The 19,629-nt window shown below is 44.1% G+C and overlaps 1 protein-coding gene across 1 annotated transcript in view; it reads right to left on the minus strand.

Annotated features, from left to right (window-relative positions):
* Positions 1-16,898, minus strand: part of STK32C (serine/threonine kinase 32C) — a 196,246-nt gene extending 179,348 nt beyond the window's left edge. The window contains exon 1 of the mRNA XM_063131600.1: positions 16,719-16,898. Coding sequence (XP_062987670.1) covers positions 16,719-16,809 — 91 coding nt within the window. The 5' untranslated portion in view covers positions 16,810-16,898. The remainder of the gene's footprint in view (positions 1-16,718) is intronic.
* Positions 16,899-19,629: the final 2,731 nt, after the last annotated feature.

Raw genomic sequence — 19,629 nt, forward strand, 5'->3', positions numbered from 1 at the left:
TTCCTGCGGGTTTTATTGTTTTAATTGCTATTTTATTGTGAACACATTTTATTGCTTTTAATATTTTATTACTTTAAATATTTTATTTATTTTATTGTTGTAAGGCGCCTTGTGAGGGCCTCTGCCCTGAAAAGCAGCCAAGAAATGTTTTAAATAAATAAATAAATAAATAAATAAATAAATATCTGTAACGAAGGTCCGAGTTAATCAGACCTCCCTGCCAGGTAGGCTCAGGAGCAACACGCTCCCTTCACAATATCTACCTGTTGTGGGTAGGAGGCTGAGACTAACAGCAGGACCTGAGTCAGCACCTGGCATGTCTGGGCAGCTGCAGAGGCTCTAGTGCCTCAAGAGGGCCCATTGATGCAAATACCTCCCATGGGTTCCCTCCGCTGGGTGACTGAAGCACCATTTAGAATTTTCCACAGTGCCCCTGAGTGTGTGACGTAATGTTGCTCTGGGGCATTATGGGTCATATAAAATGGTGGCCACCTGATACTGGCAAGGGTAGCTCCAGGTAAGCCCCTCAGAAAGTGGGCAGTGGGACACAACAGGGTTTGCCGGAGAGCATTATGCCAAAGTCCACTCAAGCCTGAGAAGCCCCCATCATGAGCTGATAGAAGAGGTGAGATTTCAATCACGGACTTCCTTGTTCACAGCTCAATCTCTTAGCCATTATGGCACAGTGATCCCAAGAAATGACTCAGGGACAGCCCAGCAATCCTTGCACCCTGCTCTACATGCGATTGGCTGAGTGGATCTTCTGATTAAGCTCAAAAGTGCTTTATATATTAATTTTCATTTTCATTTCTGGTCTTTTCACATCCCCTCTCATCAATTCTTTTCTTTGCCAAATCCCTCCCTGCTTTTCTTTTTGCTTTGAAATGCTTTAACAAAGATCACCAGTTCTCTTTTTAACAACGTTGTGATGGTTTCTATTGTAAATGTGTGAAATCATAGCCGGAGAGGCTGCGATGCCATCTATGCTTAATTAAGATCCAGGATGATTGCAGGGGTTGATTTTGGCATGTGTGTGTGTGTGTGTGTGTGTGTGCGCGTGCGCGCGCATGTGTGTGTTTTAAAAATAATACACTCTCTGTTGCTTGTTTAAAACTGTTTTGTGGAGCAAAACAGAAATCCAGTGGGTTTATCTGGTGCCTGCTGAAGTGACATTATGGCTGCAGTCCCACACATGCTTGGAAGCTCCATTGAAACCTTTTGGATCCACTTACGTATATGTATGTGCATATTTGTGTGCGCACCTCTGAGTTTCTGATGCAAGGCTAGCAGGTATGGTAACTTTAGACCAGTGTTTCTCCAACAGTGGGCTGGGAAACCACCAGTGGGCCTAGCACCACCTCATTTGCCTGCCCCACAGCCTTTTGGTCAAACCAGCCCCAGCAGCGCCCTGCATGCACAGCACATAGGCATGCATGGGAGCAGGCATTGGTCAGTGTGCAAAGTAGCATGCAAAGTTGGAGGGCAGGAAAGGAACGAAACAGAAAGGAAGAGAGGAGGCAGACAGAGGGAGACACACTAGTTTCCAAGGAGTTACTGGTACACTTTGATGCTAAATATGCAGAACCATATACTGACATGTGTACACACACACACACACACACACACACACACACACACACACACATATATATAGTCAAGTGAAAAACAACTAAACATATATAGCTGAGCCCTAGATCCTGAACAGGAAGCAGTCTGGGTAAAGAAGTGAGTGTCAACAGAGATCACGATAAAATTACTTTGTTAAATAGTGAGGCTTCCACCTTTATCAGTAAGGCAAACTATTAAGATTTCGAAACAAGCCTTTTGTTTTGACGTTAACAATTCTGTGTTACTGATGAGGCATTATTTAAAATGTTTAATGGCATAATGTTATCCTGATTCTCATTTTGTCAGTCTCTTAAATATATAATATTTATTTGATTTAGATCCCACCTTTTCTTGTTAGAACCACTCAAGGCAGCTAATGCCAAGATTAAAAAAATAAACACAAAATATAGGGGTTGGATCCAACCCTGGTGTGAGCCGCAATGGAACTTCCATCTGTGTAACAGGACTTCCCCATGCTCTCCTCCCCCTGAGCACTCCATGCATGTTGCAAATCTGCTCCAAAGTATCCCCCAACCAGTACTTTAGTTGGATTCTTCCCTTATGCATAGTTCAAAACTTGCTTTCTGCTAGCGAAACATCATTTGCACTAGTGTAACAACACTGTTATATACAACCCCAAATGCCTTAGAGAAATGTCTTCACCTGGCACCAAAAAGATAACTGTGTGAGTGCCATGTAAGTCTCTATAAACAGGGCACCCAAATTGTACCATTTCAGGCCATGGGTTCTGATAATGCTCTGTGATCTAGTCTGGGCTGCAGTGTTCTGCTACGGATCAGATGTTTAGTAAAGATCAGGTTAATTCAGATTTCTCAGAGAAGCAAGACAGTAAGAGATCAGCATTGCAGAAAGCTCCAAGTGGTGTTGGGGCTAGAAGCCAGACAGAGTTGTCTGTATCTGCTCCAACTCGAAGCAGATCAAGACTGAGCATTAAGTAGGAATTTGTTCACATTTAGAATCACAGAATCACAGAATAGTAGAGTTGAAAGGGGCCTATAAGGCCATCGAGTTCAACCCCCTGCTCAATGCAGGAATCCACCTTAAAGCATACTTGACAGATAGTTGTCCAGTAGACTAGGTGGCTGCACCTGTACACTAACTGAGGCTTTGTCTCTTAAAGGGACATGGCCTGTTTTAGCAGCCTCAAGCTGTGACGATGAAGGATGCAAGTACAAGCCAAACTCAGTTCATTGAAGTTCTCCAAATTCCACCCTTAATCTCATTCAATCTCATGCCCATCTCAGTTCTCTTTTCACATGAAAATGTATGCATATTTCCCCAAATGTATACATCAATTGTTAGCATCTTTGAAATGTACGCATTCTTCATCCATTGATTGTGCACGTTTTTCAAAATTATGCTTTTTTCATACACGTTTTTCATGCATACAGCAATGTATGCATGCTGTTCAACACATTTTGTTTGGCCCATGCATCACATTGCTGGCTCAGAAATCTATGGACTTCAGCCTCAGTTTGTGTTCAAGTTAGTGTTCAGTTCAGAAGGTGCTAACTGAGTAAATCCTGATAAAAATGAACTGTAATTAATTTCTTATACATCCCTAGATATGACGTGAGAGTGGCTATGGCCAGAGTCCAAAGATGGCAAGGCAACCTCTTCTGGATTCAGAGAAGTCAACCCCAGGGATCCTTCTGGGGAAGTAGGTCTTGAGGAGATGGAACCCTTGATACCTTTCTGATACCAAATCCTCTTCCTGGAGCCTCCTTAGAGGACCAGGGGTCAGGATTCTCTGAGGATGAGAGTCCATGGCATCTTCTGAGAAGGTCCTCTCTATTGTAGCCCCCACCCAACTTCATTTGGCAAGGGAACTCCACAAACAGCTTATATTTTCCCCTCTACAATATAATGCCTGCTAGTGATGTGCATTTAAACTTCCAGCCCACTATTACTAGATTCAGATTTGGAAATTATTTACCTTACCTTCTATGTATATATTTATTTATTTTCAGATTTCATGTAGACTCCCGTGGGAACGGGAACAGTATTGTGGCAGACCAACCAGAGGCACTAGTCTCTGCGAAATTTCTTAACTGAAGCTGCTGGTGAAAAATAGCAAGTGCCATGTTTCAAATGCTACTTACAAGATTTTAAGAGCCTGCAGGGTCTAATACAACTCCTGAAGCCTGGAGTGCTCTAAATGTGTCAAAGGAAGTAGACCAGGGGGGAAAGTCCTGCAAGTAATTTATACATTCCCTTTTCAGATAGACAGTTATATTAAAGGGATTCCTTCTCTCTCAGTTGAACCAAACATCTTGGCCTTTTCATAAGTTTAAATATTTTCTCCAGTTTTTGTATCAGAGAATAGAACTGATATGTGGCACAGACCACCTGGATGAGTTTTGTGGCTTTTATCCAATGGTTGCTTTTCTATACAAAATGCCTTTCTGCTCACACCAGTTGAGGGGGCTCAATTTTCAACAATCCACCCTACCCACTTACACATCCACTTCTGAGGATTTGTGGACCATCTGGAACTGAATAAGATATTGTACAGTTTCAGGCAGAAGGTTCTCTGGAACCTCTGCAATGTAGTGTTGGTTGCAGGGTTTTGTTACGAGTCATCTTTAGCAGGAATTGCCTACATGTTACAAGTGGGTTGCCTACATGTTACTCCAACGAGAGCAGATCAACTGATCCTTAAATAAGAGTGAGGCTTTGTTTAACAGCCTCATGTTATGATAATGAAGGAATGGCTATGGCATGCAAGTGTCCTCCCGGCTGGAGTCCTCAGAGTCCAAAGATACCTTCTCTGGTACAGAGGACCCCCAGTGTCTTTCTGGGGAACTAGGTCCTGGGGAGGTGGAAGCCTTTACCTGAAATGACCACATCCTCTTCCTGAATAGAGCCTCTGGGGATAAGAGTTTGGGGTTTTAGTCCATGACAGATATGGAATGAAGGTCTCCTGTAGATAGGGAGGAATGGTGAAAACAGAGTGCCCCAACTTGAACAAACAGAAGCATTTTATGCTCCAACAAAGCCCTCATTGGATAAAACCCCATGTGAAAATGAATCTCTTTTATTTTACTTATACTAGTTATACACCCCTCTTCAGCTGGCTCTAAGTCCATCTGCCATGCAAGCAGCTTACAGCGTCAAAGTTGCTTAACAGCATCATATGACCTCAGAATGAAGCGCAGACACTCTGGTTTTATTGACATCCAAGTCTCACCAATTTTGGCTAGCAGTGATAACCAGCCATTACTTGAATTTGTGTACAGCTTAAATATCTACTGTGGTTTCAGAGAAGACAGAAATTACACTACTGCAGATGTATTCAGGCTTTTAGATTCTATGAAATGTATATTACACAGAACATCTTTTGGGCTAACTGAAGCATTTCACTAAACTCTTTGGAGCACTTTAAAGGTTAAAGCAGAGACGTGTGGAAAAATATTTGTAAAAATGCATACCATAATCAAGGAGTGCGCGAAGAAGTGGATTAGTCAAGGAGCAGGTGCCTCATCCCTTCTTTATAATCAACTCTGATTAAGTTCAACAGCATTTAGGCTCCACACAAAGATATAGAACACAAAATAAAAACAACAGCACACGCAGCCAGCTCTAATCTTGGGAGATGGGAAGGCTGCTTTCGCATTTCCAGCCCCTGCAATGCAGATGGTGAGGTACTTCATCCCTTGTCGGTACACTGCCCGGATGCACACCTCTTGGGGACCAGTCTGGGCCCTATGTGAAATTTTTGGTGTCCCCAACCAGGCTCTTCTTGTGTTTTCATTTGTGAACTCCAAAGACAAACTAGATGAAGAGGAAAGTTCAGGTCCAGGTCAGCTACAAAGCCAAACAGGATAGCCTCCTAAGTCAGGGGTGGGCAGAAGGTAGACCTCCTGATTTCTGGGCTTCAACTCCCATAAACTTCTGCCGGCATAGCGAATGGCCAGGAATGTTGATAGTTGGAGTCCAAAACATCTGGAGATTGGCTTTCTGCCCACCTCTGTCCTAAATGAATGTCTGGGCTCGCACATTGCTTATACCATGACTGGGACAGACTTGCTCCTGGCATGATAAGCAACCCTAGTAGCTGCCCAGACTACCTGTATATCTGAGCTGGTTATACAGTTTGTTGTGTTTAGAGCTAGCAGTACTGCATACAGTGGAGATCACAGGAAGATATTTGTGATGCCCTGTAAAGCAGGGGTGGTCAGATTTTAGTAGAGATTTCTAGATTTTGTGAAATCCGTCCCACGTGTGTTTCGTGAATTGTGCAGTGTCGTTAACTCCAGCGTGTGTTCACAGATGGACTTGATTTTTTTCCTGTTATGCATAAAAATACACAAATAATTCCCTAAGAAAGTTTGCAATTATTTACATAACTTATGTTAGTAGGTAATATTTAGCGTACTTTCTCCCATTTTCCCTGAGCATATTTTCCAGCATGACATATTTTTCAGCAAAAATGTGTGTATTTTCCTGTGAATGAATTTGCGTAAATTTTTGGGAAGTCTAAACAAAACACAAAACCAGACATCCGCAAACTCCATGCAGCCTGCAGCAGATTCCACAGGTCAGATTCTTAGAAATCCAAACTCATTTTAGCCCGTCGCAAGTTTCTCCAGCATCCCTAGATTTCAGGTTTCCAGGACCTACTTTGATTTTTTGCTACAACTTCAAGGTCCACCAGAAGAAGTCAGGTGCAAAATGTTGGCTCAGGGAAAACATACACCTAGAAGAATTAAGGAACAGAGTGCCTTTGAGAATATGGCTCAGATGAAGAATACATTTCCAGCATGGGGAGGGGGGGAATCCACTCCTGATTCCCCCCACAGAGCTTTCTTTATTTCAGCAACCTAATTTAGAGAGGGGAACATTTTTGTTATTGCTGTTATAAGCAGTCTGCCCATCCACTGCAAATCATTAAGAGATCTACCAGTAGATCCAGATCTACCTTCTGCTCACCTCTACTGTAGGGCCTCAAGAATTCCCCATGGCCCTCGATATTCTCCAGAAAAATTAATAACTCAAGGGTTCACACAGAGTCCAGATTCAAAGAGTTGTGTTAACCTGTCATTCCCTTGTCTCATTCCTATTGACCAGAAATATTCTAGCAGCTAAGTATTATAGTCAGCATGACAAATAAACTAGTGTGTGGCACTTTACAGTGGAATTTTACTGAGGGGGTCATGAAGATTGCCCATGTGACCCACCACGTGCCTGTGGGGTAGAATGATGGGACACAAACTAAAAGTAAAAAATTGAGACACAAACTGGCACAGGGCAGAAGCCAAGAAACATAGAGTACCTCTAGCAGCAGTCTAGATATGTGTGTTGTTGATTTCTACTAAAGTGGCTCACTTATCATATTTATTTCATTTCCAAAAAGACTACTTGCTATAGGTTGGCTTGGACTGTTGTGGGTAAAGAACTGAGGTAGGCTGGTTAACTCTGAGAAGCTCCACATTCTGCAGTGTTTTTATTTTCTCAGTATCTTAACACTTAATTTTAACTTAAATTTAAATTTTACCTTTTTAACTCTGTATTTTAATTTTATATCAATTTTGCTGCGTGGTTTTTATTCTGGTTGTGCTTTTTATATTGTATTTTGTATTTGTGGTTTTAACCTGTTGGTTGTCTTACTATGGTTTTAATTTTTGTGAACCACCCAGAGAGCTTCGGCTACTGGGCAGTATAGAAATGTAATAAATAAATAAATAAATGTTCCTATCCCAATTTCTATGAAGGCTCCTCCATCCTCGATAGTTGCAGCCATTTCAGCAGGATGTAAGAGGAAGATGAGAGGGGCGGCTGGGCCATTCCACTAAGCCCTGCTGAAAGACTACTTCATTTTCTCCTCTTCCTTCCTTTTGCCTTGTGTGTCATCTCCTTTTAGATTGGCTTTGATATCTCCCATCTCTGCCGTGGAAGGCAAAAACAAGAACCACCCCTCAACCAGCTGGGATGCTGTTGTCTTCACATGCCCCACCTTCATGGAGCTAGGTTTCTCTGGAGGAAAGTCTATCCTAGCTTTCCCAACCTGGTGTCCTCCAGAAGTGCTGGACTGCAATCCCCATCATTCCTGTCCAACACATCTGGAGAACAGCAGGTTGGGAAAGGCTGGTCTATACATTCTACAACAACAGATAAGGTACCCCTCTCGTATGTCTGCTAAGGATGGTTTTAGCTCCTGCCTTTTCCCCCTTTCGTAACAAAGAGATGCTTGCTTATGCCTTTCATTTCCAGCTGGCACTAGGCCATCCCCTCTTGATGATTCTTTGTCCTGCTTTTGTATGATTTTAACCAAATATTACATCACATGGCCATAATAAGAGCATATATTGCATAATATTATTCCTCTCCCACAAAAATGTAAAGTATTAATTGATGTTTTATTTAAGGAAGTTCCCAAAATGTCTTAAGGGGTCTCCATAGCAACCACGCTGCGCCAGTAAATAGGAGCACACCAGAACAATGCTGTAATTGCTTCTGGATATACTAACAAGCAATGTGTGTGTGTTAAAAAAAAAACAGCAAGCAATACTAAAAATATATTTCTATGAAATGTTAATATCTTTAGATGAACATTGCCAGGCAATCCTCCCTTTAGAAGAATCCTCCAAGGCACACATAATCTGCTTCGCAGCAATATTTCATCATTTGAAAAGGGGTGTGTGTGTGTGTGCATCTTTTTAAACTGCATACATATATTTTAAAAAAAATACATAGTAAAATTTATGTTTGACTGTATTATTTTAAAACCCTCACACACAGCTCCGGTTGCTCTTTTACATTCAAAATGGATTAGAGAATGAATTGAGGTCTTGACGAGAATTTAGAAAGTTCCATGCTTATTAAAATGATGTCAATTTTTGCAGAGCCAGCAGCCCTAACAAAACTTTTATTCCACCTTCAGAACACAGTGCATGTTAATCATTCTTCAGCGTTAATTATTTTGAATGGTTTGTTAAAAGCCTGTTAGCCGGTTCCTGGAACAGCTACATTTTAACGTAAGCATACTATACATCAGCTTCCCCAACCGGGAGCCCTCCGCATGTGTGGAACTACAGCTCCAAACATTCCCAGACAGGCTGAAGAAGGCTGCTATATATAGTATCTTCCACCAGCTACTACAAAACAAGAAGCGGTACCTTCGTTATACTTCCTTATTTACACAGGCAACACTGGTATTTATTCACGTAGGTTCTCTAACCTGGCATCCTCCAGATATTTTGGATTATCTCCCACCATCCCTGCTCATTGGTCATGTTGGTTGGGGCTGATGGGAGTTGTAGTCCAAAATATCCAGAAGGCACTAGGTTGGGGAAGGCTGATGCAGGGTCAATCGCTTGCTGAAAGTTAAGAGCAGGTAAAATTTCTTTTATTCATTCTGGACTGTGAATTAAATTTCTGTTGTTCACGATGTGTAGATGGGGAATTCAGTCAGCGACGATGCCTCTGGTCTTTTCTAATTTAGGGCCCTTTGACAGTGCTGGGAATTCCTCTTTCATAATTGCTATGAAAGTGGAATTATAACTGGAGTTCCAGATGGCATTCAATACAGCACTGCATTCCCTACTGCAATGACATTCTAAAAGAAATCCCATTCAATGCGACTTCTTCCCTTGAAAGTATGTAGATGATCGTAGTCTCCAAACAGCAAAGCTCTCTCCATTCGTTGTGGTTTAAATCAGTTCCTGCTTCTCCCAGCACTAACAAAATTGGCCCTTTAATTAATTGTTTGCTGAACTGATTTCCTCCCAGCCACCTGCATCAAGCCCTGTAATAATTACTTCCCTGAACTCTAATCCCACAATGTTCTCATTAAAAAAAAAAATATTAGTGTACTTATGCAAAACAGGAAATGAAACATTTTGTAAAATTAAGATCAAACACCCATCGCTAACATGCATGCGCACACACACACACCACTGCCTGGAGAGCCTGGATTTGGGGGGGGGGGGTCAACAGCTTCCAATGGTTCAGAAGACTTGGAAGAAAATGAAGAGGAGTGGGGAAGGAAGGACCTGAAACACAAGAGCCACCCAAAAAGTTCCAGGTGACCACACCAAACCATGATGGGCAAGCGTTTTGAGCCAAGCATTATGGCTTAGTGTGTCGTGTGACCAATCCTAACCATGGTGGCTACATAACCGTGGTTTAAACACACTTGCTGCAAAGGGGTTAGCGGCCTAACCAAGGCTTAGTGTGTTGACTGAACAGGCCCATAGTTGGTTGGCTCATTGCAGCTGAGGGGAGATGCTTGCATTACAGCTTCTGCTGCTACTGGGCAAGCAGGTTAGTCTACCGGGAGTGAACAAAACTTGTCATCTCTATAGTCCGAGCTAACAAGGCCCTCTCTTCCTTCTGTTCCCCCTGCCAGCCCACATTGGATAGGCTGGTGCTGCAACTGCATGCAGTATGGGGGGGTGGCTTTGAGGTCAATGGGGCACTGAATCTGTGCCGAGTTTCAGTCAGAACTATGCAAGCACCTTGGATAGTTCCTTTAAAGTTCTGTCCAAAACCCAAAGTGAATTCAGAGCCCCACTGACATTGGAGCCACCAGCCTCTACTGACCGCATGTACATGCTGAAAAGTCGCCACAAACCTGGTCTTTAAGACGACTGGAGTACAACTCCGAAAAAACTAGGATGCAACAGTTTGTCAGCGACATCATCTGGATTCTCCAGACTGAGTGAATGAGAAAGCAGAGAAAAGGGCAAGTCTGCGAGCAACCTAGGGTGACCATGTAAAAAGGAGGACTGGGCTCCTGTATCTTTAACAGTTGCATAGAAAAGGGAATTTCAGCAGGTGTTATTTGTATGCATGCAGCCCCTGGTGAAATTCCCTCTTCATCACAACAGTTAAAGCTGCAGGAGACCTGCCCTTTTGACCAGATACAAAAGAGGGCAGGGGTTGTGCAGCTTTAACTGTTGTGATGAAGAGGGAATTTCACCAGGGGCTGCATGCATACAATGACACCTGTTGAAATTCCCTTTTCAATTCAACTGTGAAAGATACTGGAGCCCTGCCCTCCTTTTCATGTGGTCACCCTAGTGCAACATGAGCTTCTTCATGGCTTTGAAGCCAAAACTGACCTCTTCTGATTCTCCATTGGCTTGCCCTCCATGTAAATGAGAGTGTGAGTAATGCCAAATATCTCACTCCAGTTACCTTCAGTTCTTTCTTAAACACACGGTATCATCAGATAAGAGAAAACATATCCCCAGTGTATGGTGGAACGCAATCCTAGGGGAAACAAAAATAGAAAATATCTCTCCACCCATGGCATCAGATTTTACAATAAACTCATGCTATGGAAAATTTGAGGTAACAGAAGTAGAAATACATGGCCTATGGAGTTAAGTGGATTCTTCAATTTTGCTACTTTACACTTGCTGTCTTAGCTAGGGCGACATAAGACAGGTGGGACAGTTTCAAGTCATTTTCCTACTTTTCCTTTATATTTCTTTTTTGTAGATGTCTCTATCCTCTTATGGCAGTAAAAAAAAACCATGCTAATCTCCACTTTCTGACTAACTAAACTGGACAGTTTTCTAGGTGTATATTAGGGACAAATTCAAAAGCACATTTCATGACTCACATAGCATGAAGGGTCATGCATGCTTGTTCTGAAATCTTGTGTGGTTGCTCAGCCAAAGTGAATGCAGCTTTCCTACAGAGGACTGTAAATTACACTCCTCTCCTTCTTAATTTTTTCAACATGGGTTCTTGTCTTTTATCTTGTCAGGGTCATGCAGCACTAGACTTTGAAGCTTAATGTGCAGGCATAGCACGAGAAAACGGCAGCAAATCTTTCCATTTGCATGTTTGAAAGTGTGCTATCAGGCATCAAAAAAATCCACTTGCCAGCAGGATAGTGACACCCTAACGAGCACCCCACAGAACCCCTCCTTAAAACTTGCCTTGTGCTGACATTTCGAGAAGGTAACAGCAGGAATATCTTCAGAACAGAAGGGGACTTCCCTTCTCCATAAAATTCAAAAATCCATTTTAGTGTAATACCTTTATTAGGCCAATCAAAAGAGCACAAAAACTGCAAGGTTTTAAGATCTCCAGATCTCTTCATCAGGCAAGGTGTTATTTAAAAAAAAAGCAGGTGGGAGGACAGATAGGGGAGAGAGAGCGAGAACTGACTTGATGGTCAAATCACTATGGCCCAGTTCATACGACACACTGGGCTCATGCTGGGTTGTTTAACCCCTGATGAGCTGCAGTATGTGCTGAGCACCATTTTGAATATGCAACCCATGATCAGGGTGATTGCAGGATTAAGGGGCTGTGCAAACCTGCCCGCGGAGAGTTATTTGAGCGTTAAAGGGTTGCTTAATCTTTAAATAACCCACAGTGGTCAGGTTTGCAGGATATGCCAACACACACACACCCTAAAATCTTCACGATCAGAGGTTGCATATTCTAAATGGCGTCTGGCACATGTCACAGCTCCTCAAGGGTTAAACAACCCATGGTGACCTGGTGTGCTATGTGAACTGGGTCATTATCTGTATATTGAGGGTCCCAAGATGGAATGGGGAAGGAGGGGTCTACAGACATTTAAATTGGGCTCTGCAGGTCATGTGATGGTTACACGAAGGACCTGCTGCTGCCCCTAGGGCTGCCTGAATGAAGAAAGGGGAAAATGTTGGATCCTCCATTTTTGGAAATGGAAAATGAAAAAGGCGACCCTGCTACTCTCCCTAAGGCCTTTGCACATGCCAAAGGGCTCAAGGGCAAAGAAGGGAGGGGAGGAGAGGGTTTGGTAACAATGACCACAAAAGTTGGCTTGAGTTATCAGTCGGTAATCATTTGTGGACTTCTGTGCTGAGTTTCGTTCACCTGAGATTGCAGACAGGGAAAATTGACACTGGATTCTGCTCTATGAGCATCTCTACATAAAAGAAAAACCTATACCCTTATCATTCCTTCCTCTTCTGGGGTCTTTCTGGATTGACTATGGCTTCTTTAGATGGTGACCACATGATTTGTAATTGAATACTTCCCCTCTTGGCAATGCTCCATAAAGTTAAATGAAACAGCACCATCCACTGGCCTGCAATATCCCACAATAATTTTAAATAGTGCATTGTCTCTGATCTTTTCTAAAACGAGATTACTGAGGGAAGTCCTGGAGGTTGACGGTGGCATGTAAAGGATCCACAAACTTCCACGAATAGCCAATCATTAGTGGGCAATAAATAACTCATGTAGAAAAGCTCTAATTCTGAATAAGTCCTAGAGTTAACAAATATACAGAGTGCAGTCTTGAGTATCAATACTGTTGAGCCTCAGAATAGGCTCTGAAAATTCACCAGGATAACCTGAACTGCAATACACAAAAAGACACTTTGCAAAAATCTTGCTTTCACAGAATGAGAGCCATGACTATGCATGAGTTCAGGGGGCCACACTGCACTGCTCACACAGGTAGACCACACAGAGGAAGACCAGGATCTCTTCGCGATCATCCCAGAGTGCAGGACATGGAATAATAGGCTCAAATTACAGGAAGCCAGATTCCAGCTGGACATCAGGAAAAAGTTCCTGACTGTTAGAGCAGTACGATAATGGAACCAATTACCAAGGGAGGTAGTGAGCACTCCCACACTAGAGGCATTCAAGAGGCAGCTGGACAGCCATCTGTCAGGTATGCTTTAATGTGCATTCCTGCACTGAATCATAGAATCATAGAACAGCAGAGTTGGAAGGGGCCTACAAGGCCATCAAGTCCAACCCCCTGCTCAATGCAGGAATCCACCTTAAAGCATCCCTGACAGATGGTTGTCCAGCTGCCTCTTGAATCTGGCTTCCTGTAATTTGAGCCTATTATTCCATGTCCTGCACTCTGGGATGATCGAGAAGAGATCCTGGTCTTCCTCTGTGTGGTCTACCTGTGTGAGCAGTTTAGTGTGGCCCCCTGAACTCATGCATAGTCATGAGTTCAGGTCATAGTCAACTCCATAGTCATAGTCATAGTCAACTCCACCTGAGTAGGGGGTTGGACTCGATGGCTTTATAGGCCCCTTCCAACTCTGCTCTTCTATGATTCTTTGACCAAGCTGAGTTGGGTAAGTAGGGTTGTTGGGGCTCTTTTTTTCTTTTTCTTTTTTGGTATATTTCTGTCCCAGGGTGTCAATGGAACTGGTTCTCAGGAAAGCTTCTAGGGAAAACATACACTCGTGAAGGTATTCCACATTACAGCCAAACAAGACTTGTGAAAGTTGGGTTACACCTACCCTGAGTCTGGGGTCTTGCCCCGATGTTAATTTTCTCCCTAGAACTCTACCATGAGTAAGATTGGAAGCGAGTCTCTGGCTAAGGAGAGGGTCTCTCCCTTTGAGTTAAGGAGAGCCCACAATCAAATAAAATGGGGTCTCCCGGTTCACTAGTTACCTTCAGCCTGCAGAGAGACTAATGGGAAGAGGAAGGAGGGTACAAGCCCAAGGCCTGCTCAAAATCTCACCTCGAGTAGAAACCTGGGAGCAAAGGAACCTCTGAGCATGTCATTCAGCCTTCCCCAACCTGGTGCTCTCCAGATGTGTTGGACTGCAACTCCCATCATTGCCATGCTGGCTGCAGATGTTGGGGTTTGCAGTGTAACACAACTGGAGGACACCAGGGTGGGGAAGACTGAATGACATACCCAGAGTCCTTTGAAGGAGTCCTGCTTCCCTCCCCCCTTCTTCTTTGAGATAACAAAACAGACCTTAGCATGTCATCTCAAGATCATGGGTTACTTACCCCTTATTATTACACCTTAACCATTCATTTGTCCTCAAATCAGGGAACAGGAATTAAATATTTTCCCCAATGTTTTGCTGTATGTTTCCGGGTATGTATGTCAGAGGAGGGACAGTGCACCTATTTTGCAGGGAGAAGGACCCAAGCTGAATTCCCTGCATCTCCGGTAGGGCTGGGGAAAACTCCAGTCTCTCCCAGTCAGTGTACATTGAGCTAAATGAAACAGTGGTCTAACGAAGTAGGCACTAGGCAGCTTCCTATATGTAAAGCAGCATTCTGAATTCATATTAGTAACTGTGAGTGCAGAACCAGAGATTGTAGCTAGTCCCAGAGGAATGCAATGCAAAGTAAAGGAAGTTTCATCTTATGCATGCGCTTCCAGGTTTTCATCCAATGCAAAATCTGGAGGAACTCTAAAAAAAAAATTCGAGAAGTAAAATGAGGAAACAAGTATGACTCCTAGAACAATCCCCCAATGTGTTAAATTAGACCCCCTGGCTTTGGGGTCTGTACATAGCAGGTTAGAAGCCTAAGGATGATAGAGGGCAGGCGCTGGAAATGCTGCAAGTGAATAAGGGAAGAGGGGAGGGGCACACATATACACACACAGCTAGAGGGATTATTGATTGGCAGAAAAAGTTTCAATTTGGGATTTTTCAGTGATATAATAATTTGAAGAGAATTTCAAATGAAGACCCTGAATATATTAGGTCTCCTTCTTCTCCAAGTCATTCATGACATGCTAGCTATGAAATATAGTCTGATCAGTTCATTAATTCAAGGAAACTTACTGATAGTTCTATAAAGAATGAAATGACAAAAAAAGTGTGATGTGTGTGTGTGCATGTTTTCTAATACATTCTGAGCAAACACAGTAAATCCATCTCATTCAAAGTGCTATCTTGGGAAATAATTTTGCTAGCACTCTTGTTTTCAAAATGATAGATACCCAGGGTTTTAATGCTTATTCTATGTCTTCAGAAACTAATGGTTTGTGTAGAGGTTCATTTTCCTTAGAACTTTATATTTTCATTTGTCCTCAAAGCCATCAGCAAGTTGACTCCTGCAGGGCATTCAGTGATTTATGGTCGTTTTTCTCAGCGCTGCTCCTCACTGAAATGAATGAACACCACTAAAGTAATAACACATAGAAAGAATAATGCGGGAGATTATCAGGACAACCCTATACCCATACATAATTATTACAAGTATTACAAGTGTCATATAAACAAGCCCTGACCTGACTTGGAACTTGGCTAGCCCAATTCTGCACATGTTTATTTAGTGCATGAGAGGGTCTTACTCCCAAGTAAAGATGCATGTCATTGCAGCCACCTCACCAATACTCAACCCAGGCTGAAAAGCCATGCAGAGATTATCAATTATGTACAACCAAGAAGAGAGCAATATCATAAAATAGAATCCATTTCCTCAACCAACCTGTGAGCCAATCTCAGGCTGTAGCAGAAGAGGAAAGGGGGAAAGGGGGACATGTGGTCTATATAGCCTAATCCCCATGATCAAAAGTGGGCTATATAGCCTAATCCCCATTATCAAGTCTTCACAGCTCCATGGCAAACCGTCCTATAATCCCCTCCAATTAACACGTGCAAATGCCTAATCCCATTAAGCCCCCGCCCCGCCGGTTTCATCCAGCACCAGTCAAATTAAAGGAATCGTAAATCTCTCTTTTGAGGGGCAAGGGCCGATTATAATTTGAAGGATCCTACATGCCATGAAGGAACCTACACTTGCAGATGACCAGCTCCAGAGTTTCATTTGATGGGGATGAGAGATGTGCGTGTTTTTTTTTTAAAAAAGTTGTTTGTTATATAGGTTTGCACCTGTGAGTAAGGAAACTTACAAGGTGGTGAACACATCAGCAATACTTCCTTGACGCACGCACACTCACCCCGACAGAGAATCGAGCGATATCTTTTGCCCCTCAGAGATGGAACATCCGAATCCCCCCCCCCTCTCTCTCTCTCCCCCTTATAGAAATTGTCTCTTTCCCAGCTTTGCGCCCGCAACCGACTACATCATTTCCAGGCAGTCCGAGCCTCGCCGACTCGATTCCCCCAAGCAGCTGTGAGTTTCCTGCCATTTCATCGATCGATCACTTTCCTAACTGCTGTGGACGGCGCCTTCTCGGATCCCGCTTGTTCCCTTCCTTGGACCAAGCATCTTTTCTGTGCGGCAGGAGCAGCTGCCCTCCTGACCTGGATCTCTCCTTACCCCCATCCCGCCTCCCCTCCGCACTTAGACTGGCTAGCCACGACGGGCAGTGTGTCAAACAACTTAAATGTAAAGCCCTCGCCGTCACCACCACAATAACGCCACGTAGGATTGTGGCCGGGACTCACCATCCTCCTTCTCGTCGAACACGGGTCTTTTGGAAGAGGAGGAAGAAGTACTTGCTCCCATCCTTTTCTTCCACTTGCTCCACTGAAACATTGGCGACGGAGGCGAGATGGCATTCCCTAAAAGTCCTGGGGATCCGGGCAAGCCGGGCGCGGCGACGGTCGTGGAGACACAGCGGCCGAAGGGAGGGAGGGAACACCTTCAAGATGGATCTGGCAGCGCGTGTGTGCGCGCGCGCGTGTTTGTACGCCCGTGTGTAGCCGGGCGGAGTGGCGCTTCTTCCCCGCCACACTCTCCCGGCTCTCGCTCTCTCTCCCCGCTCGCTTTTGTCTACACGGCGCGCACACACATGGCACTGGAAGAGGAGGAGGCGGAGGAGGAGGCGGAGGGAACTGCTGATGGCTGCAACTGCAAAAGCCCCAAAGATTTTTCGCTCTCTTTTCGCACTCTCCTTCCTGCCAGGTCCGACCGCCCGGCCACGATCCTGCGTGGAACGGGGACACGGGAGCCCCTCTCAAGCTCGGGACCTCCTCGCGTGCGCACCGAAAGCCGAGCGAACGGAACCAACCACTCTAAATCAAAACCATCGTGGCTTCCTTAAAGCAACGCGCCCTCTGCCGCCTCGGATCCGGCGCTTTCCCAAAGGAAGAAGGCGCCGCGGCGCCGGCGCTGGATGGACCGGGCGCGCCACCCGAAACAAGCCGGAGCGGTCGCTTTGTGTGCGTGTGTGTGTTTGCTGACCGGCGAGACTTCTGGAGGCGATTGCCCTGAAAGGGAACGCGGGTCGCTGCGCCCCGAATCCTGGCTAGGTGGCGCTCGAGGACGCGCGAACGTGGGGATTACCTTTAACCTTCTGAGATCATCGCGATGCAGTTGGCGGGAGGCGGGGGCTTAGTTTGGGTGGAGGAGGGAAGGAAGGGGAGGGGGGGTCCCCCTGCCTTCCTCCAGATTTGCTGGCTGTGCTCGTTCCAAAAGCAAGATATTAATATATGAGAAAATACATCCAAATATGATGGAGCAATGGAAGGGGGATCATAATATGAATAGTTCTCTGTTGAGCTGGCTGCTAGTTACCATGGCTCTATATGCCCTCCTGTATTGGAGGCAGTATGGCTCTGAAAACCAGGGGCAGGAGAACGCGAGCAGAAGGGTGCTATTGCGCTCATGTCCTGTTTGTGAGCTTCGCATGGTCATCTGGTTGGCCACTGTGTGAACAAAATGCTGGACTATATAGGCCTTTGGGCTGATCTAGCATAGCTGTTCTTATGCTATTTTTAAAAGAACATCATAATATGTACATTGATGGTGCTATATAGCAGTAATAGTAGTAGTAGAGGAGGAGGAGGAGGAGCCATGCTGGATCAGACCAAGGGTCCATCAAGTTCAGCATTCCGTTCACACAGTGGTCAACCAGCTGTTGACCAGGGACCCTCAAACAGGATACATTGCAACAGCACCTTCTCATCCATGATCCCCAGCAAGTAGTGCATACAGGCTAACTGCCTCTGATACTGGAAGTACTGCCTAGCCATTCGGACTGGTAGCCGTTGATAGCCTCCAGGAATTTATCCAACCCTCTTTTAAAGCCACCCATATTGGTGGCCATCGCCACATTTCATGGGAGTGAATTCCTTAGTTTAACTATACACTGTGTAAAGAAGTACTTCCTTTTAGCTGTCCTGAATCTCCCACCAATCAGCTTCATTGGATGACCCCAGGTTCTAGTATTATGGGAGAGGGAGAAAAATATCCCTGCATAAATGTCCCTCCACACACTGCATAATTTTGTACACCTCTTTTGTGTCTACCCTTAACCTCCTTTTTTCCCCAAACTGAACAATCCCAGCTGTTGAAACCTTCTCTAGTAGGGGAGATGCACCAGTCCCTTGATCATTTTAGTTGCCTTTTCTGCACTTTTTCCAGTTCTACAATATCTTTTTTTAGGTGTGGTGACCAAAACTGTAGATTTATTCTCAATTCCTTTTCTAATAATGCCTAACACGGAGTTTGCCTTCTTTACACTGGCCACACACTGGCTTGACATTTTCATCAAGCTGTCCACCACAACCCCAAGGTCTCTTTCTTGGTCAGAAATCGCCAGATCAACTTTGGGTGTTGCTGCTGTTAAAATTTAAGTCCTCTTTGGTAGCATTTTCCTTTCTTTAAGGCTGGTGGACAATAATCTGTAGTGGGAGAAAGAATGTTAATGGATCATACAAGAAAGAATTCCTTCCGATGATCATCAGAATGCATTGTTGCCTTCCAAATGGCCGCAGGAATACTATAGCGAAGTGGCCACTGGAATGCATTAAGCCAAGGTTGACTGGGGACTTGCCCAATGGTATTAACTTCCTAAATGGCCAGCAAAATCCAGTATGGCAGCAGAGGAAATTGAACCAGGACTGATGTCAGCACCTGACACAGAGTTTCAAAGAAGGCTGATTTGTCACCATGTTTAAAAGTTGAAAATGGTGAAAAGATTACTAAAATCAGCCTTTGGGATAATTGTGTAGTTCAAGTAATTTGCGCCCGCAACTGACTACATTTTCTCTATTTTAAACAACTCTTGCAATGCCTGGATAACCACTATTTCTTTCTTCTTCTTTTTACAAAGCTTGCATTGTTTTCAATCAACACTGCTAATTAATTCACAGCGGTTTTCTTCCTCTTATTGCATTGTTCATTTAAATTGCATGCTGTGCATTTTTAAAAGCCTAAAAGAGCTGCTTTGGGGAGGGGGGGACAGAGGGTTTGCGTTTAATGCAGCCTTCCCCAACTGGTAGCTTCCAGATGTATTCCCAGCATCCCGCAGCCAGACCTGCTGGCTAGGAGATACTGGGAGTTGTAGTCCAACACATCTGGAGGGCACCAGGTTGGGGAAAGGCTGGTTTAATATATATATCCTGCCCTTCT

The sequence above is a fragment of the Elgaria multicarinata genome, chromosome 8 (assembly GCF_023053635.1).
Source record: "Elgaria multicarinata webbii isolate HBS135686 ecotype San Diego chromosome 8, rElgMul1.1.pri, whole genome shotgun sequence".
Classification (NCBI taxonomy): domain Eukaryota; kingdom Metazoa; phylum Chordata; class Lepidosauria; order Squamata; family Anguidae; genus Elgaria; species Elgaria multicarinata.